Source organism: Anolis carolinensis, unplaced genomic scaffold (assembly GCF_035594765.1).
Source record: "Anolis carolinensis isolate JA03-04 unplaced genomic scaffold, rAnoCar3.1.pri scaffold_14, whole genome shotgun sequence".
NCBI lineage: Eukaryota > Metazoa > Chordata > Lepidosauria > Squamata > Dactyloidae > Anolis > Anolis carolinensis.
In genome coordinates, this window is record NW_026943825.1 from 12,057,252 (window position 1) to 12,076,033 (window position 18,782).

General features: G+C 41.9%; 1 protein-coding gene across 8 annotated transcripts in view; it reads left to right on the plus strand.

Annotated features, from left to right (window-relative positions):
* The window catches only part of sema6c (semaphorin 6C), a 220,482-nt gene extending 206,953 nt beyond the window's left edge, over window positions 1-13,529 (plus strand). For all 8 annotated transcript variants that reach the window (XM_062964943.1, XM_062964942.1, XM_062964945.1 and 5 more), the window contains one exon: window positions 6,751-13,529. In XM_062964943.1, coding sequence (XP_062821013.1) covers window positions 6,751-7,949 — 1,199 coding nt within the window. In that variant the 3' untranslated portion in view covers window positions 7,950-13,529. The remainder of the gene's footprint in view (window positions 1-6,750) is intronic.
* The last annotated feature ends 5,253 nt before the right edge of the window (window positions 13,530-18,782 follow it).

Consider the following 18,782-nt stretch of genomic DNA (forward strand, 5'->3'; position numbering starts at 1 on the left):
CATTGAATAGCCTCGCAGCTTCAAAGCCTGGCTGCTTTATACCCAGGGGACTCCGTTGTTGGCCAACTTGAACACCATTGAATAGCCTTGCAGCTTCAAAGCCTGGCTGCTTCATACCTAGGGGACTCCATTGTTGGCCAACTTGAACACCATTGAATAGCCTTGCAGCTTCAAAGCCTGGCTGCTTCCTACCTAGGGGACTCCATTGTTGGCCAACTTGAATACCATCGAATAGCCTTGCAGCTTCAAAGCCTGGCTGCTTCATACCTAGGGGACTCCATTGTTGGCCAACTTGAATACCATCGAATAGCCTTGCAGCTTCAAAGCCTGGCTGCTTCCTACCTAGGGGACTCCATTGTTGGCCAACTTGAATACCATCGAATAGCCTTGCAGCTTCAAAGCCTGGCTGCTTCATACCTAGGGGACTCCATTGTTGGTCCACTTGAATACCATTGAATAGCCTTGCAGCTTCAAAGCCTGGCTGCTTCCTATCTAGGGGACTCCATTGTTGGCCAACTTGAACACCATCGAATAGCCTTGCAGCTTCAAAGCCTGGCTGCTTCATACCTAGGGGACTCCATTGTTGGCCCACTTGAATACCATTGAATAGCCTTGCAGCTTCAAAGCCTGGCTGCTTCCTACCTAGGGGACTCCATTGTTGGCCAACTTGAATACCATTGAATAGCCTTGCAGCTTCAAAGCCTGGCTGCTTCATGGAGTAAATAATAATCTGGAGATTATTCCTTCCTTTTCCCCATAATTGCATGGAGTTCTCTCATCTTTTTTTCCACTCCTCTCGTGATAACACACTTATTGTGCGCTCCGACCTAAAAAAAAAAAAGTCTTGTTGTTGTGTTTCTCTGGTTACTAATCGCACTGGCATGTTGGCATCAGTTGGATGGAAATCCTCCTTAACTTGACATAACTTTATTTATTATTATTTATTTGTGACATTTTGTGTAGAAATATGGGTTGCCATGGGTTTTCCTACGCTGTCTGATTATGTTCGAGAAGCATTCTCTCCTGACATTTCACCCACATCTATGGCAGGCATCCTCAGAGGTTTTGAGGTCTGTTGGAAACTAGGCGAGTGGGGTTTATATACCTGTGGAATAATGTCCAGGAATAATGTTGGAGGCGAGCGTGTAGCATTGAATAGCCTTGCAGCTTCAAAGCCTGGCTGCTTCCTGCCTGGGGGGAATCCTTTGTTGGGAGGCGTTAGCTGGCCCTGGTTGTTGGGAATCCAACAAAGAGATAGAAAGAGATAGATTCGTCCGATATCAAAGTACATCAACATATGGGTTCAATGAAGTTCATGGGGTGTATCTCCACTGTCGAATGAATGTAGTTTGGCAGAACTTTAACTGAAGGCCATTGAGTCCTGAGAGTTGTGGTTTTACAAGGTCTTTCGGCGTCTCCCACCAAGCATATATTATTATTATTATTATTATTATTATTATTATTATTATTATTATCTAATAATATTACCATATAATGATATAATACAATATAGTAAATTAATGCTTATATTGTGCTATGCTAATAATATATTGTATGTTCATTTGATTTGTAATATATTTAATATATATGGTATATACATATAATGTTGATAATAATATTATAATGTAATACAATATTATACTAATAATACAATATAATATTAATTATATATTATATATTAGATGTAATATTACTAATAATATTACCATATAATTTAGTACAATATAGTAAATTAATGCTTATATTGTGCTATGCTAATAATATATTGTATGTTCATTTGATTTGAAATATATTTAATATATTGTATATACATATAATGTTGATAATAATATTATAATGTAATACAATATTATACTAATAATAACACAATATAATAATATTAATTATATATTATATATTAAATGTAATATTATTATAATATTATCATATAATAATATAGTACAATATGGTAATTTAATGCTTATATTGTGCTATGCTAATAAAATATTGTATGTACATTTGATTTGTAAGCCGCTCTGAGTCTCATCCGGGGTGACAAGAGCGGGATATACAAGTAGTAAATAAATAATAATAAATAAATAAAATAATAGATTAATAATAAATTAATAAATTAATACATACAGTTGTGTCTCACTTATCCAACATAAACAGGCCGGCAGAACATTGTATAAGTGAATATGTTGGATAATAAGGAGAGATTAAGGAGAAGCCTATTAAACATCAAATTAGGTTATGATTTTACAAATTAAGCACCAAAACATGTTTAACTTCAAATTCGACATTAAAAAGTAGTTCATTACATATTAATGCTATGTAGTAATTACTCTATTTACGAATTTAGCACCAAAATATCATGATGTATTGAAAACATTGACTACAAAAATGCGTTGGATAATCCAGAACGTTGGATTAGTGAGTGTTGGATAAGTGAGACTCTACTGTAAATGTATCGTATATTGTATATACATATAATATTGATAATAATATTATAATGGAATACAATATTATACTAATAATAATACAACATAATAATATTAATTATATTATATATTAAATGTAATATTACTAATAATAATAATTATATAGTACAATATGGTAATTTAATGCTTATGTTGTGTTATGCTAATAATATATTGTATGTTCATTAGATTTGTAAGCCGCTCTGAGTCCCATCCGGGGTGAGAAGAGCGGGATATAAATGTAGTAAATAAATAATAATAAATAAAATAATAGAATAAAATAATAAAATAATAGATTAATAATAATAAATTAATAAATTAATATGTATTTCTGTTTTTATGAACTAGAAAGATAAAGGGAAATGTCAGCTCTTAACAAAGGCTGTTAGAAAATCATTAGGCATCTTCACCCAACTATCCATTGCTTTGAGCCAGAGCAGTTTAAAGTGGAACCAAACTGGATTAATTCGACAGTGTAGACACACTTTGGATCGGAATTGAAGGACACCAAGCCATTTCAGCCACTTTGCCTCCCATCCGTCATCCCATTCCATATTATCCTTTCATCCGGTTTTCCAGAAAAAAAAAAAAAAAGCTGGGATGGAATATATACTATTCGGACTAAAAACCGGAGCGAATATACCCCAGTCTGAACTAGAGAAGGCACTGCAAAAATTGGTTTACTGTTCAGAGTAAAACCCAGAGCGGATATTTTATTTATTTATTTTATCTTATTTATGACAATATTTATATCCCGCCCTTCTCACCCAATAGGGGACTCGGGGCGGCTTACAATAAAAATTATACAAGACATTGTGAATCAATTAAAAAGTTATTAAATTGCATCAGACATTCATAAAAATACTTATAAATTACAGATGAGCATGTACTCCTTTAGTGAGGGAGATAAGAGTGGCTGATCCACCCTGGCTTGTAGTCCAAAACCTTCACTGAGATGTCTTGGGGGTTCTTCAAGAATAGATATTGTGTTATCTTTACTGTTTGGACTAAAACCCGGAGCGGATATCCCTAGTCCCGCATTCCCTTCGCAGGGTAGATCATAGTGAACGATCCACTCTGGGTTGTAGTCCAAAATATGCCTTAAGATGCGCATATCGGAGAACACGTTCCAAAATACTTCAAAGCAGATTGTGCAGTGCTTCTACTTTTTGGACTAAAACCCGGAGCGGATACTCCTCCTCTTCTACTCCTATAGATAAGAGTGGCTGATCTACTCTGGGTTGTAGTCCAAAACACGCCTTGAGTCATGTTGGAGGACACATTGAGAATAGATTGGTGCCTTTACTGTTCGGACTAAAACCCGGAGCGGATATTCCTACTTTGGGTTGTAGTCCAAAACATACATTGAAGCAGTGATTCACAAAGTGGGCGCTGGAGCGATCCAGGGGGGCGGTGACGGCACCTATTAGGACACGGGGGCGGGGCCAGAGGAGGGGCGGGGCCTCTTCCCAAGTGCCAGAGACAGGGCTGAGCACCTGAGGCACCTGTTAGGACAAAAGGGGCGGAGCTAGAGGAGTGGGCGTGGCTTCTTCCCAAGAGCCTAAGACAGGGCTGAGCATCTATACCTCTCCTGAGGCTTTTGTTGGGACACAGAGGGCGGAGCTAAGGAAGGGGGCGGGGCCTTCTTCCAAGAGCCTGAGATAGGGCTGAGCCTCTATATTTCTCCTGAGAGGCCTTTTAGGACTAAAGGGCGGGGCTAGGGGCAGGGGCGGGGCCTCTTCCCAAGAGCCCGAGACAGGGCTGAGTCCCTGAGGCACCTGTTAGGACAAAGGGGGCGGAGCTAGAGGAGTGGGCGTGGCTTCTTCCCAAGAGCCTGACACAGGGCTAAGCATCTATACCTCTCCTGAGGCGCTTGTTGGGACACAGAAGGCGGAGCTAAGGAAGGGGGCGGGGCCTTCTTCCAAGAGCCTGACACAGGGCTGAGCATCTATACCTCTCCTGAGGCTCTTGTTGGGACACAGAGGGCGGAGCTACGGAAGGGGGCGGGGCCTTCTTCCAAGAGCCTGAGACAGGGCTGAGCATCTATACCTCTCCTGAGGCTCTTGTTGGGACACAGAGGGCGGAGCTACGGAAGGGGGCGGGGCCTTCTTCCAAGAGCCTGAGACAGGGCTGAGCATCTATACCTCTCCTGAGGCTCTTGTTGGGACACAGAGGGCGGAGCTAAGGAAGGGGGCGGGGCCTTCTTCCAAGAGCCTGAGACAGGGCTGAGCATCTATACCTCTCCTGAGGCTCTTGTTGGGACACAGAGGGCGGAGCTACGGAAGGGGGCGGGGCCTTCTTCCAAGAGCCTGAGACAGGGCTGAGCATCTATACCTCTCCTGAGGCTCTTGTTGGGACACAGAGGGCGGAGCTAAGGAAGGGGGCGGGGCCTTCTTCCAAGAGCCTGAGACAGGGCTGAGCATCTATACCTCTCCTGAGGCTCTTGTTGGGACACAGAGGGCGGAGCTAAGGAAGGGGGCGGGGCCTTCTTCCAAGAGCCTGAGACAGGGCTGAGCATCTATACCTCTCCTGAGGCTCTTGTTGGGACACAGAGGGCGGAGCTACGGAAGGGGGCGGGGCCTTCTTCCAAGAGCCTGAGACAGGGCTGAGCATCTATACCTCTCCTGAGGCTCTTGTTGGGACACAGAGGGCGGAGCTACGGAAGGGGGCGGGGCCTCCTTCCAAGAGCCTGAGACAGGGCTGAGCATCTATACCTCTCCTGAGGCTCTTGTTGGGACACAGAGGGCGGAGCTACGGAAGGGGGCGGGGCCTCCTTCCAAGAGCCTGAGACAGGGCTGAGCATCTATACCTCTCCTGAGGCTCTTGTTGGGACACAGAGGGCGGAGCTACAGAAAGGGGCGGGGCCTCCTTCCAAGAGCCTGAGACAGGGCTGAGTATCTATACCTCTCCTGAGGCTCTTGTTGGGACACAGAGGGCGGAGCTAAGGAAGGGGGCGGGGCCTTCTTCCAAGAGCCTGACACAGGGCTAAGCATCTATACCTCTCCTGAGGCTCTTGTTGGGACACAGAGGGCGGAGCTAAGGAAGGGGGCGGGGCCTTCTTCCAAGAGCCTGACACAGGGCTGAGCATCTATACCTCTCCTGAGGCTCTTGTTGGGACACAGAGGGCGGAGCTAAGGAAGGGGGCGGGGCCTTCTTCCAAGAGCCTGACACAGGGCTGAGCATCTATACCTCTCCTGAGGCTCTTGTTGGGACACAGAGGGCGGAGCTACGGAAGGGGCGGGGCCTTCTTCCAAGAGCCTGACACAGGGCTGAGCATCTATACCTCTCCTGAGGCTCTTGTTGGGACACAGAGGGCGGAGCTAAGGAAGGGGGCGGGGCCTTCTTCCAAGAGCCTGACACAGGGCTGAGCCTCTACCTCTCCTGAGAGGCCTTTTAGGATTGAAGAGCAGGGCTAGGGGTGGGGGCGAGGCCTCTATATACCTCCCATGAGGCTCTTGTTAGAACACGGGGGAGGGGTATTGAGGTTCAACCCCGTCAGGCACTTGTGAAGAGGCCCCGTCCCCTGTGTCCAGGACAGGGATAGAAGCTCAGCCCTGCCTCAGAGCTCGTAACTCCGCCCATCCCAGTCCTGGCCGCCCATTTGTGGCCCCGCCCCCCTCCCCCTCCCAGCCCTGCATCTTGGACTAGGGGAGTGGCTCAGCCCCGCCCTCTTGAGCAGGAGCCACGCCCACCCCTCTAAGCCACGCCCCCATCCAGGGGGCGCTGCGTAGTATTTCTTCTGGAAAGGGGGAACCACTGCGCTCCATGGAGGGAATGAAAGGCAATGAACGCAAAGGCCACGTGTCCCCCTGAGCCTTGACTCCTCCGCAACATGTTCGCTTATCCAACATGTTGGATGTTCAATTCTGGCCACAGGGGGGAGCAGCTGCTTCATCATCCATCCACTCTGACGGCACTTCCTCATTCCAACATCGCAAATTAGTTAAATTTGCCTCCCCACTTTTTTTATAAGTGGTACCTTATTTCCTACTTGATAGATGCAACTATCTTTCAGGGGCTATTTTTTATTTTTAATTGACGGGTGCTCACCCCGCCACGGGCTGGCCTCGAACTCATGACCTCATGGTCAGAGTGATTTATTGCAGCAGGCTGCTCAACAGCCTGCGCCACAGCCCGCCACCATCTCCCCACGGGAGATAAATTGTGTGGCACCACTACTGTTCGGACCAAAACCCAGAGCGGATTATCCTGCCCACTGGTCTGGGAGTCCATGGGGAGGAGGGAGGTGTATGTCTCGGCTCCTAATTCTCTCCTGCCTTTTCCACGCTAGGAGTGCGGCAAGACCCGGACGGGCGGGACGGCCTCCAGACGGTCCACTTCACCTTCCTGATCGGCTGCGTCTTCGTGGCCTTCGTCCTGGGCGCCTTCCTCTCGGCCCTGCTGGTCTCCTGCTATTGCAGCCACAGCTTCCAGAAGGCCAAGCACTCCGGGAAGGACCCCGAAAGTGGTGGCGGTGGTGGCGGCACCGGCAGCGCCCAGCGCCCGCTCTCCCTGCGGAGCCTGGCCAAGATGAACGGGCTCCTGGAGACCCCGGGCAAGGAGGACCTGGCGGACGGGGGCGGCACCAAGCTCTACACCACGCTGCTGCCCAGCGAGAAGGATCCGGGGGCCAAGGCGGCCCTGAAGGACCACCACCCGGAGCTGTCCGCCTTGCCCACGCCCGAGTCCACGCCGGAGCTGCCCATGAAGAACATGAAGGCCATCCGCAACCAGTGGGAGAAGAACCAGAACTTCAACAACGCCAAGGAGAGCCAAGGCAAGCCCTCCTCCTTCTTCACCCCGCCTGCCTTCTCCTACCCGCCGCCGGCGCACGGCTACGAGGCACCGTTCTTGGGCTACCAGGACGAGAAGAAGATCCCCAACTCGGAGCGGGTGCTGGTGCGCCACTCGCAGTGCTTCCTGCCCAAAGGGATGGAGGTCACCACCTTGGAGGAGCTCCTCAAGCACCTCCATGAGGCCAACGGCCATAACGGCCACAACCCCCGGGTGGTCCACTTCCCCAACGCGGCCGCGGTCTCCTTCGCCAACCGGGTCCAGCCCAAGATCCCCGACGTCGAGAGTGCCCCGTATTACAGCTCCTCCACGCTGCCGCGGGATAGTTTGCCGCGGAGGCTCGACGTGCCGCCCGACCCGCCTCCGCCTCCGGACAAAGCGGGGCGGCACCCGGCACACAGACACTCGCTCTGCGGGGTGCCCAAGATGGTCAACGCCGGCGGCGGCGGGGGGATGATCGCCCGGCACCACAGCTTGAGCCAAGCGGTGAGGCCGCCCCCGCCGCTGCTGACGCGGATGCACTCCACGGGCACCTCGTTGCCCCACACGCTCTTCCTCTCCCGGCAGCACGGATACGGAGACCCCGTCCTGGGCATGCGGCGCTCGGTATCCATGATGAAGCCCTCGCAGCCGCTCTTCATGCCGTCGCCGTCGTCTCCGCCGGGCACTCAATCCTCCGTGCCGTTCAATTACTGAGCGGGTTTGTCGCGTCTTCAGACTTGCCGCAAATTCGCCGCGAAGGCGGGGAGATCGCATACAGATGTGCCTTGCGAGACAGAAACGGGCACACGTGCAAGACGGGGAAGTGTCAACAGGCCGCCTCCAGTTACGGGCAGGTTCCTGTCCACGCCGGAGTATGCAATCCTCGGCCGTCAAACGGCCTCAGCCCAAAACCACGATATGCAAACGGAAGCTTTTCTATCCGGAGCCACGCGCGGGACGTATCCGACCTTCCAGTGCCGTTTTTTTAGCGAGCGAATGTGGCCGCGTAGCCTTTCCCAATGCCGCCGTCCGCCGAGCGGATATTTTCTTCCTCCACTGTTTCCCACCCAATTCCGGAAATAGTTTCTCGGGCCCAAATATGGTCGACAAGAATGACGGAAGTAGAGGAGAATAACCCGGGTTTTTAGCGAGCGAATGTGGCCGCGTAGCCTTTCCCAATGCCGCCATCCGTCGAGCTGTCGGCAGCAGATATTTTCTTCCTCCGCTGTTTCCCACCCGATTCCGGAAATCTCAAATATGGTCTAGATGAATGACAAAAATAGAGGAGAATAACCTGGTTTTTTAGCGAGCGAATGTGGCCGCGTAGCCTTTCCCAAAGCCGCCGTCCAAGCTGTTGGCAGCGGATATTTTCTTCCTCCGTCGTTTCCCACCCGATTCCGGAAGTCGTTTCTCGGGCCCAAATATGGTCTAGATGAATGACGGAAATAGAGGAGAATGGTAAATGTTTTCTCCTAGACTTTTTGAGGACGCAAGCGGCAGAGTTTTGTGGGGAAGGAGTTGCCAAACTCATTCATAAGGAGGCCGGCTTCAACATCGGGTCACGTTTTGCTTTGTTTACAGTGCCCTTTACTTTATCCACGAGGACTAGAAACCTCTATCACAATAACTTGAGAATAGAAGCGTTTCTGGGCAAAATCGGACAGGTGTTTGTCTCTCCGGGTCTTGAATTATTATCGTCCTTCCAGAATTGATATTAGAATTGTGTTTGGGTAGGAAAGCGTGTCGGCAAATACAACGGGGCATCTTCCCGGTGTTTCTCGAATATTTCAGCCAAAATCTATGGGAAAGGTCCCCAAAGTAGGCCCACTTTTAGTCTCCGTTGGAGCGTCTCAATATGCTTCTTGGGAAGGCAAATGCACCGAAATTTGGCTTTGAACCCTCTAAATTAATTCAGTTAAGCCCACCTTAAAAGCCGGCAACTGCATTAGGCTGCTGTTGCAAAGATGACGTTTTCTTCCCATTCTCAATTTCCTACAAAAGTAGAATTGTCATTGGATCATTTTGGATCCCATTTGTTTGCTGGGATCTCCAGTCGCGATGTTTTTCCTTTTTCCGGGAAGAGAGGCTGCTGGCTCCGAAGGTGGGCTTTGGAGAGGTATCAGAAGTGTCTCGTTCATATATACGAGGGCTATCCAGAAAGTAGATTATGTTTTGGAATTAAAAATGAACAAAGTATAGGAGAAAACATTTACCAGAAAACATACGCAGTTGAAAGCCAGACACAAATACCACTTCTCAACATAGTCGCCATTCTAATCTGGGCACTTAACATAGCGATGAATGAGCTTGGCAACTCCTTCCCCACAAAACTCTGCCGCTTGCGTCCTCAAAAAGTATAGGAGAAAACATTTACCATATGCAGTTGAAAGCCAGACCCAAATACCACTTCTCAACATAGTCCTCATTGAAATCTAGGCACTTACCATAGTGATGAATGAGCTTTGCAACTCTTTCCCCACAAAACTCTGCCGCTTGCGTCCTCAAAAAGTATAGGAGAAAACATTTACCATATACAGTTGAAAGCCAGACCCAAATACCACTTCTCAACATAGTCGCCATTTAAAATCTAGGCACTTCTCATAGCGATGAATGAGCTTGGCAGCTCCTTCCCCACAAAACTCTGCTGCTTGCATCCTCAAAAAGTATAGGAGAAATCATTTACCATATGCAGTTGAAAGCCAGACCCAAATACCACTTCTCAACATAGTCGCCATTCAAATCTAGGCACTTACCATAGCGATGAATGAGCTTTGCAACTCCTTCCCCACAAAACCCTGCTGCTTGGCTTGCGTCTTCAACTTTTCCAGCAGCTGCGCATGTGCATGCTCGTCCTGGATCGCCATATGGTCACCATATCCTTCATCGCAAGCATTTGCAAAACAGAAGAGCGATCCAGGACGAGCGTGGGGGAAAGTTGAGCGCATGCACATGCCAAGCATGCCAAGCCGCAAAGTTTGGTGGGGAAGGACTTCCCAAACTCTTTTATCGCTATGAGAAGTGCCTAGATTTCAATGGGGACTATTTTGAGAAGTGGTATTTGGGTCTGGCTTTCAACTGCATATGGTAAATGTTTTCTCCTAGACTTTTTGAGGATGCAAGCGGCAGAGTTTTGTGGGGAAGGAATTGCCAGACTCATTCATTGCTATGATAAGTGCCTAGATTTGAATTGCGACTATGTTGAGAAGTGGACGCAGCATTTTGTCAACAATGCGCAGCTGTGGAAAGGGGGAGACAGGCTGGTTGAGGACGCAAGCGGCAGAGTTTTGTGGGGAAGGAGTTGCCAGACTCATTCATCGCTATGATAAGTGCCTAGATTTGAATGGCGACTATGTCGAGAAGTGGTATTTGGGTCTGGCTTTCAACTGCATATGGTAAATTGTTTTCTCCTGTCCTTTTTGAGGACGCAAGCGGCAGAGTTTTGTGGGGAAGGAGTTGCCAAGCTTATTCATCGCTATGAGAAGTGCCTAGATTTCAATGGGGACTATGTTGAGAAGTGGTATTTGGGTCTGGCTTTCAACTGCATATGGTAAATGTTTTCTCCTAGACTTTGTTCATTTTTAATTCCGAAACGTAATCTACTTTCTGGATAGTCCTCGTATATGTGGATAAGGCATCTTTTCCAAACGCAGAGCCGGAATGAACGTGGTTAAGAACCCAGCTTTGGAGCGGAATCAATATAGTCTTGTGTTTATATATGTATGGCGATGGTATCTTAGAAAACATGGAGCCGGAATGGGTAAAGAATTAATACGGAATGTCAAGCGTGGGTCTTTTGGGGTGATTGATGTTAGTATTTGGGGTCCGGATGAAGGAGCACCAGGACCCCCGAGACCCACACCAATGTAGCACTTTCTCTCTGCCTTTCGCCTCCGCTGTGGGAAAATGTGAATCCGGTTCTTGACTTTCTCCCGGTGTCTTTGGGACTCTCTCCTGACCACTTGCATCAAGTTGTCGGTTTCCTATCGGGGAACGGAGACGGGAAACCACGTCTCTCTCCAGATCCTGTCTTCGGCTTCCCGGACTGGACAAGAACGGAGCCTTTCGGACACTTTGGGCTCTTTGCTCGCTCGCCGGTTTCCGGATCTTCCCCGTTATTTTGGGGAATTTAGTGTGGAATCGGTCTCCAAAAGGCAAATCCCCAATTCTGTCCATTTGCTCTTTCTTTCTCTCTCTCTCGAGACTGGGATTTGTCCCTTGCTTCCCGTCCAAACCAGTCCCACTCCAACAATGCTCTCAGGATCCATTTCCACCAGACACGGAGACGTTTCCACAGGGAAATGGGTCAATTCTCCCCATAAAAAGGACCCGTTTCCACCATGACAGGATGCCTTTCCACCATAACATCATCCATTTCCACTATAAAAAGACCTGTTTTCCCCACAAAAATGATCCTTCCTCTATACAATTATCCATTTCCATCCTAAGAGGATGCATTTCCACCCCAAAGTGATCCATTCTGCCCCATAAAAATGACCCATTTCCATCCCAAAAGGATGCATTTTCACCCCAAAAGGATATATTTCCACCTAAAATGATGCATTTCCACCCAAAAAGGATGCATTTCCACCCAAAAAGGATGCATTTCCACCCAAAAAGGATGCATTTCCACCCAAAAAGGGTGCATTTTCACCTTAGATGCATGCATTTCCCCATAAAAGGATGCATTTCCACCCAAAAAGGATGCATTTCCATGCAAAAGGATGAATTTCCCCCATAAAAGGATGCATTTCCACCCAAAAAGGATGCATTTCCATGCAAAAGGATGAATTTCCCCCAGAAAAGGATGCATTTCTACCCAAAAAGGGTGCATTTCCACCCCTAAAGGGTGCATTTTCACTCTAGATGCATGCATTTCCCCCATAAAAGGATGCATTTCCACACAAAAAAGCATGCATTTCCCCCATAAAATGACCCATTTCCACCCAAAAAGGGTACATTTCTACCCCAAAAGCATGCATTTGCCTATAAAATGACACATTTCCACCCAAAAATGATTGCATTTATCCCATAAAAGGATGCCTTTCCACCCTAAAAGCATGCCTTTGCCCATAAATGACGCATTTCCATCCTAAAAAGATGAATTTCCATTCTGAAAAGATGCATTTCCACCCTAAAAGGATGCATTTCCATCCAAAAATGAACACATTTATCCCTTAAAATGATGCATTTCCACCCTAAAAGGATGCATTTCCATCCAAAAATGAACACATTTATCCCTTAAAATGATGCATTTCCACCCTAAAAGCATGCATCTGCCCATAAAGTGATGAAATTCCATCCGAAAAGGATGCATTTCTACCGAAAAAGCATGCATCTGCCCATAAAATGACGCTTTTCACTCTAAAAGAATGTATTTCCACCCAAAAGACATGCATTTATCCCATAAAATAATGTTTTTCCACCCTAAAAGGATGCATTTCCACCCAAAAGGCATGCATTTGCCCATAAAATGATGAATTTCCACCCTAAAAAGATGAATTTCCACTCTACAAGGATGCATTTCCACCATAAAATCATGCATTTCTACCCTTAAAAGATGCAATTCCACTCTGAAAAGATGCATTTCCACCCTAAAAGGGTGCATTTCCGTCCAAAAATGAACGCATTTATCCCTTAAAATGATGCATTTCCACCGTAAAAGCATGCATTTGCCCATAAAATCATGCATTTCTCCCAAAAAAGATGCATTTCCACTCTGAAAAGGTGCATTTCCACCCAAAAGGCATGCATTTATCCCATAAAAGGATGCATTTCCACCATAAAAGCCTGCATTTGCCCATAAAATTACGCTTTCCGCCCTAAAAAGATGCATTTCCACTCTACAAGGATGCATTTCCAGCATAAAATCATGCATTTCTACCCTAAAAAGATGCATTTCCACTCTGAAAAGATGCATTCCCACCCAAAACAGATGCATTTCCACCCAAAAAGCATGCATTTCCTCCCATAAAATGCTGCATTTCCACCCCAAGGGGATGCATTTCCACCCAATAATTCTGAATTTCCAATTTGGATCCATTTGCACAGAGAGAAAAAGAATGCAAAGGGGAGGCCAAGGAGACGGGGGCTTCGGACGGGCTTCTCCAACTTCTTCCTTTTTTAAAACAAAATACGAAATGTACATAAATGTATAAACCTCTGTTGTATATTTTCCTTGTCTAACTTCGTATCAGAGGGAGGTTCGAATCCTACTGTGTAGGATCCACGCCGCCAATGGACCTCTGGCCTGTTTCGAACTCGGCGCTTGAAATATAGAGATCGCCTCTTTGTGTCTCGGAGAAAGAAAAGGCCTCTTTATTTGCTCGGTTTCTTGTCTTTCGTGCCCACGTTCCCATGGGATTCGGAGACACTTCCGCTAAGGTTACTATTATTATATTATAATATAATGCAGTTTCTCAAATCGCTCCTGACACACACAAATATTATTATTATTATTATTATTATTATTATTATTATTATTATTATTATCTGCAGACAAAGCATGTAAACATTCCTTTTAGTCTAAGACTTTGCACCTAGTCCATTGGCACTTTTGCACTAAATAATAAATATATTATTATTATTATTATATTATATTATATAATATAATGCAGTTTCTCAAATCGCTCCTGACACACACATAAATATTATTAACTGCAGACAAAGCATGTAAACATTCCTTTTAGTCTTAAGACTTTACGACTAGTCTGTTGGCACTTTTGCACTAAATAATAATAATAATAATAATAATTATTATTATTATATAATGCAGTTTCTCAAATCGCTCCTGACACATACACAAATATTATTATTATTATTATTATTATTACTATTATTACTATTATTATTATTAACTGCAGACAAAGCATGTAAACATTCATTTTAGTCTAAGACTTTACGACTAGTCCGTTGCACTAAATAATAATAATAATAATAATAATAATAATAATAATAATAATAATAATAATAATACAATGCAGTTTCAGAAATTGCTCCTGAACGACTAGTCGGTTGGCACTTTGGCACTTAATAATAATAATAATAATAATAATAATAATAATAATGCAGTTTCTCAAATTACTCCTGAACGACTAGTCCGTTGACACTTTTGCACATAATAATAATAATCCTAATAATAATATAATGCAGTTTCTCAAATTACTCCTGAATGACTAGTCGGTTGGCACTTTTGGACTTAATAATAATATAATATAATGCAGTTTCTCAAATTGCTCCTAAACGACTAGTTTGTTGGCACTTTTGCACATAATAATAATAATAATAATAATAATAATAATAATAATAATAATAATATAATGCAGTTTCTCAAATTCCTCCTGAACAACTAGTCAGTTGGCACGTTTGCACTAAATAATAATAAAAATAATAAGAATATGCAGTTTCTCAAATTACTCCTGAACGACTAGTCGGTTGGCACTTTTGCACTTAATAATTATAATTATAATTATTAAGTGTTATAATAATATAATACAGTTTCTCAAATTGCACCTGAACGAATAATTATAATTATTAAGTGTTATAATAATATAATACAGTTTCTCAAATTGCACCTGAACAACTAGTCCGTTGGCACTTTTGCACTAAATAATAATAATAATAATAATAATAATAATAATAATAATAATAATAATATAATGCAGTTTCTCAAATTACTCCTGAATGACTAGTCGGTTGGCACTTTTGCACATAATAATAATAATAATAATAATATAATGCAGTTTCTCAAATTGCTCCTGAACAACTAGTCCGTTGGCACTTTTGCACTAAATAATAATAATTATTATTATAATAATATGCAGTTTCTCAAATTACTCCTGAACGACTAGTCCGTTGGCACTTTTCCACTAAATAATAATAATAATAATAATAATATAATGCAGTTTCTCAAATTACTCCTGAACAACTAGTCCGTTGGCACTTTTGCATTTAATAATAATAATAATAATAATAATAATATAATGCAGTTTCTCAAATTACTCCTGAACGACTAGTCCGTTGGCACTTTTGCACTTAATAATAATAATAATAATAATAATAATAATATAATGCAGTTTCTCAAATTGCTCCTGAACAACTAGTCCGTTGGCACTTTTGCACTAAATAATAATAATAATAATAATAATAATAATAATAATAATATGATGCAGTTTCTCAAATTACTCCTGAATGACTAGTCGGTTGGCACTTTTGCACTAAATAATAATAATAATAATAATAATAATAATAATAATAATAATAATATAATGCAGTTTCTCAAATTGCTCCTGAACAACTAGTCCGTTGGCACTTTTCCACTAAATAATAATAATAATAATAATATAATGCAGTTTCTCAAATTACTCCTGAACAACTAGTCGGTTGGCACTTTTGCACTAAATAATAATAATAATAATAATAATAATAATAATAATATAATGCAGTTTCTCAAATTGCTCCTGAACAACTAGTCCATTAGCACTTTTGCACTAAATAATAACAATAATAATAATAATATAATGCAGTTTCTCAAATTACTCCTGAATGACTAGTCGGTTGGCACTTTTGCACTAAATAATAATAATAATAATAATAATAATAATAATAATAATAATAGCTCCTGAAGGACGAGTTCGTTGGCACGTTTGCACTAAAGGATTTTTCTTCCAATGGGATTTATTTGGTTTAAATATATAATTTCCTTGCCATTACTGAACAACTATAAGGAAGGAGAAACTTTATTTGAAGTGTCGGCACATCGTTGCTGAGCCTGCGGTTGAGACATTTTTTAATTAAGAACCGCAAATCCCTTTTTAATATTTAACCGGTCTCCGAATGGCCCTCAAGCGGAGGACGGATTTCAGGATGTAATTAGATTGGGCCCAATACGGAGATGGGAGTTCAGGCCCATTGTGCGTCTACATGGGGGAGTCAATGCAGTTTTGGGATTTATAGTTCACCTGCATCCAGAGAAACTGTGACTCCCACCAACAATGGATTGGGATCAAATACGGCACAGAGAAGCCCCTTGACCGACTGAACATATTGCAGGGATTTAAAGGAATGGACCTTGGTTTTGGGAGTTGTAATCCAGAGAGCACTAAACCCAACGACGGATCTGGACCAAACTTAAGTATTATTACGTAACATCCCAAAACAAATAATGCTGTTTTCTAATAACCCGGGCACTGGTAGTGAACTTATAAAACTAACCGGAAAAAAAATAAAATATATAATAATATATCGATCGATCTCTATATTCTTATATATGATTATATATATTATTATATATATATATTATTAATTATTATATTATTATTATTATGAAACTAACCGAAAAATATATATACTGTAATATATAATAATATATCGATCAACCTCTATATTCTTATATATGATTATATATATTATTTTATATATATTATTAATTATTATATTATTATTATTATTATAAAACTAACCGAAAAAATATATATACTGTAATATATAATAATATATCGATCGACCTCTATATTCTTATATATGATTATATATATTATTATATATATATTATTAATTATTATATTATTATTATGAAACTAACCGAAAAATATATATACTGTAATATATAATAATATATCGATCGACCTCTATATTCTTATATATGATTATATATATTATTTTATATATATTATTAATTATTATATTATTATTATTATTATAAAACTAACCGAAAAAATATATATACTGTAATATATAATAATATATCGATCGACCTCTATATTCTTATATATGATTATATATATTATTTTATATATATTATTAATTATTATTATATTATTATTATTATTATTATAAAACTAACCGAAAAAATATATATACTGTAATATATAATAATATATCGATCGACCTCTATATTCTTATATATGATTATATATATTATTTTATATATATATATTATTATTATTATTAAACTAACCAAATATATATATATATATATATATATAAATATATCGGTCGATCTCTATATTCTTATATATGATTATATATATTATTTTATTATTTGTTATTAAAATAGGGTCTCCATCCGGTTTAGTGCAAACACATAAAGGCCGGGGACAATGCGGCAAAATACAACGTTCGCAAAATATATATTCGGTGCAATAATAATAGGAAGGATCGGGGTCGCATTGGTTACAGCTGCAAAAAGGAAAGGTAGTGCCAGCTGGAAAAATCCCAGTTTCCCATTCATAGATTTCTGGCAGGAAAAGGCAGCTGCGGAAGAATGAATGGAAAGTTGGACAATGGAGTTCCTTGGAAGGCAAACTAATAAATCCCAGCAACTACAACTCCCAAATGTCAAGGTCTGATTTTCCCAAACTCCACCAGTGTTCACATCTCCATTTCTAAGCTGAAGAGCCGGCATTGCCCTTACACACCTCCACTGGCATGACTGCATGGAGCGCTGTCACCTTCCCTCCGGAGCGGTACCTATTGATCTACTCACATTGGCATGTTTTTGAACTGCTAGGTTGGCAGAAGCTGGGGCTAACAGCAGGAGCTCACCCTACTCCCTGGATTCGAACCATCGACAGCTCAGCGGTTTAACCTGCTGCACCACCGGGGGCAGCTGTACAAATGCTATACATATTATTATTATTACAGTAAATCAAGAAATAGTTTTCTAACATCTACAGATATACTCGTCGAAACACATCAGCAAGCAAGAGTCCAAAAGTGGCAGGCTAAAACCCAGAACCTCAATCAGTGGCTGACGCCGGATGAGAAATTCCTTCCTGGGCAGAGACATTTAGTACAATGCCAAGTTTTTAACTTTATTTTTGTTTCTAGATACATTACAACTGTACCCTCGGTTTCACTTCTGATACGATAAATAAATAAGTGTGGTAATAAGTGGTGCATAAATACCATAATAATAATAATAGGAATAATCATAGGAATGATAATAATACATCACACAGTCCTAAAGGCTTGGGAAGTGTTCAACTTGTGATTTTGTGATATGACATTATTATTATTATTATTATTATCATATCACAATATCACAAGTCGAACACTTCCCAAGCGTTTAAGACTGTGTAATGTATTATTATTATTATTATTATTATTATTATTATTATTATTATTATTATTATCACATCACAAAATCACAAGTCGAACACTTCCCAAGCCTTTAGGACTGTGTGATGTATTATTATTATTATTATTATTATTATTATTATTATCATATCACAATATCACAAGTCGAACACTTCCCAAGCGTTTAAGACTGTGTAATGTATTATTATTATTATTATTATTATTATTATTATTATTATTATTATTATTATTATTTTATCACATCACAAAATCACAAGTCGAACACTTCCCAAGCCTTTAGGACTGTGTGATGTATTATTATCATTATTATTATTATTATTATTATTATTATTATTATTATTATTATTATTCACATCACAAAATCACAAGTTGAACACTTCCCAAGCCTTTAGGACTGTGTGATTTTTTAAAATTATTATTATTATTATATTATATTATCATATCACAAAA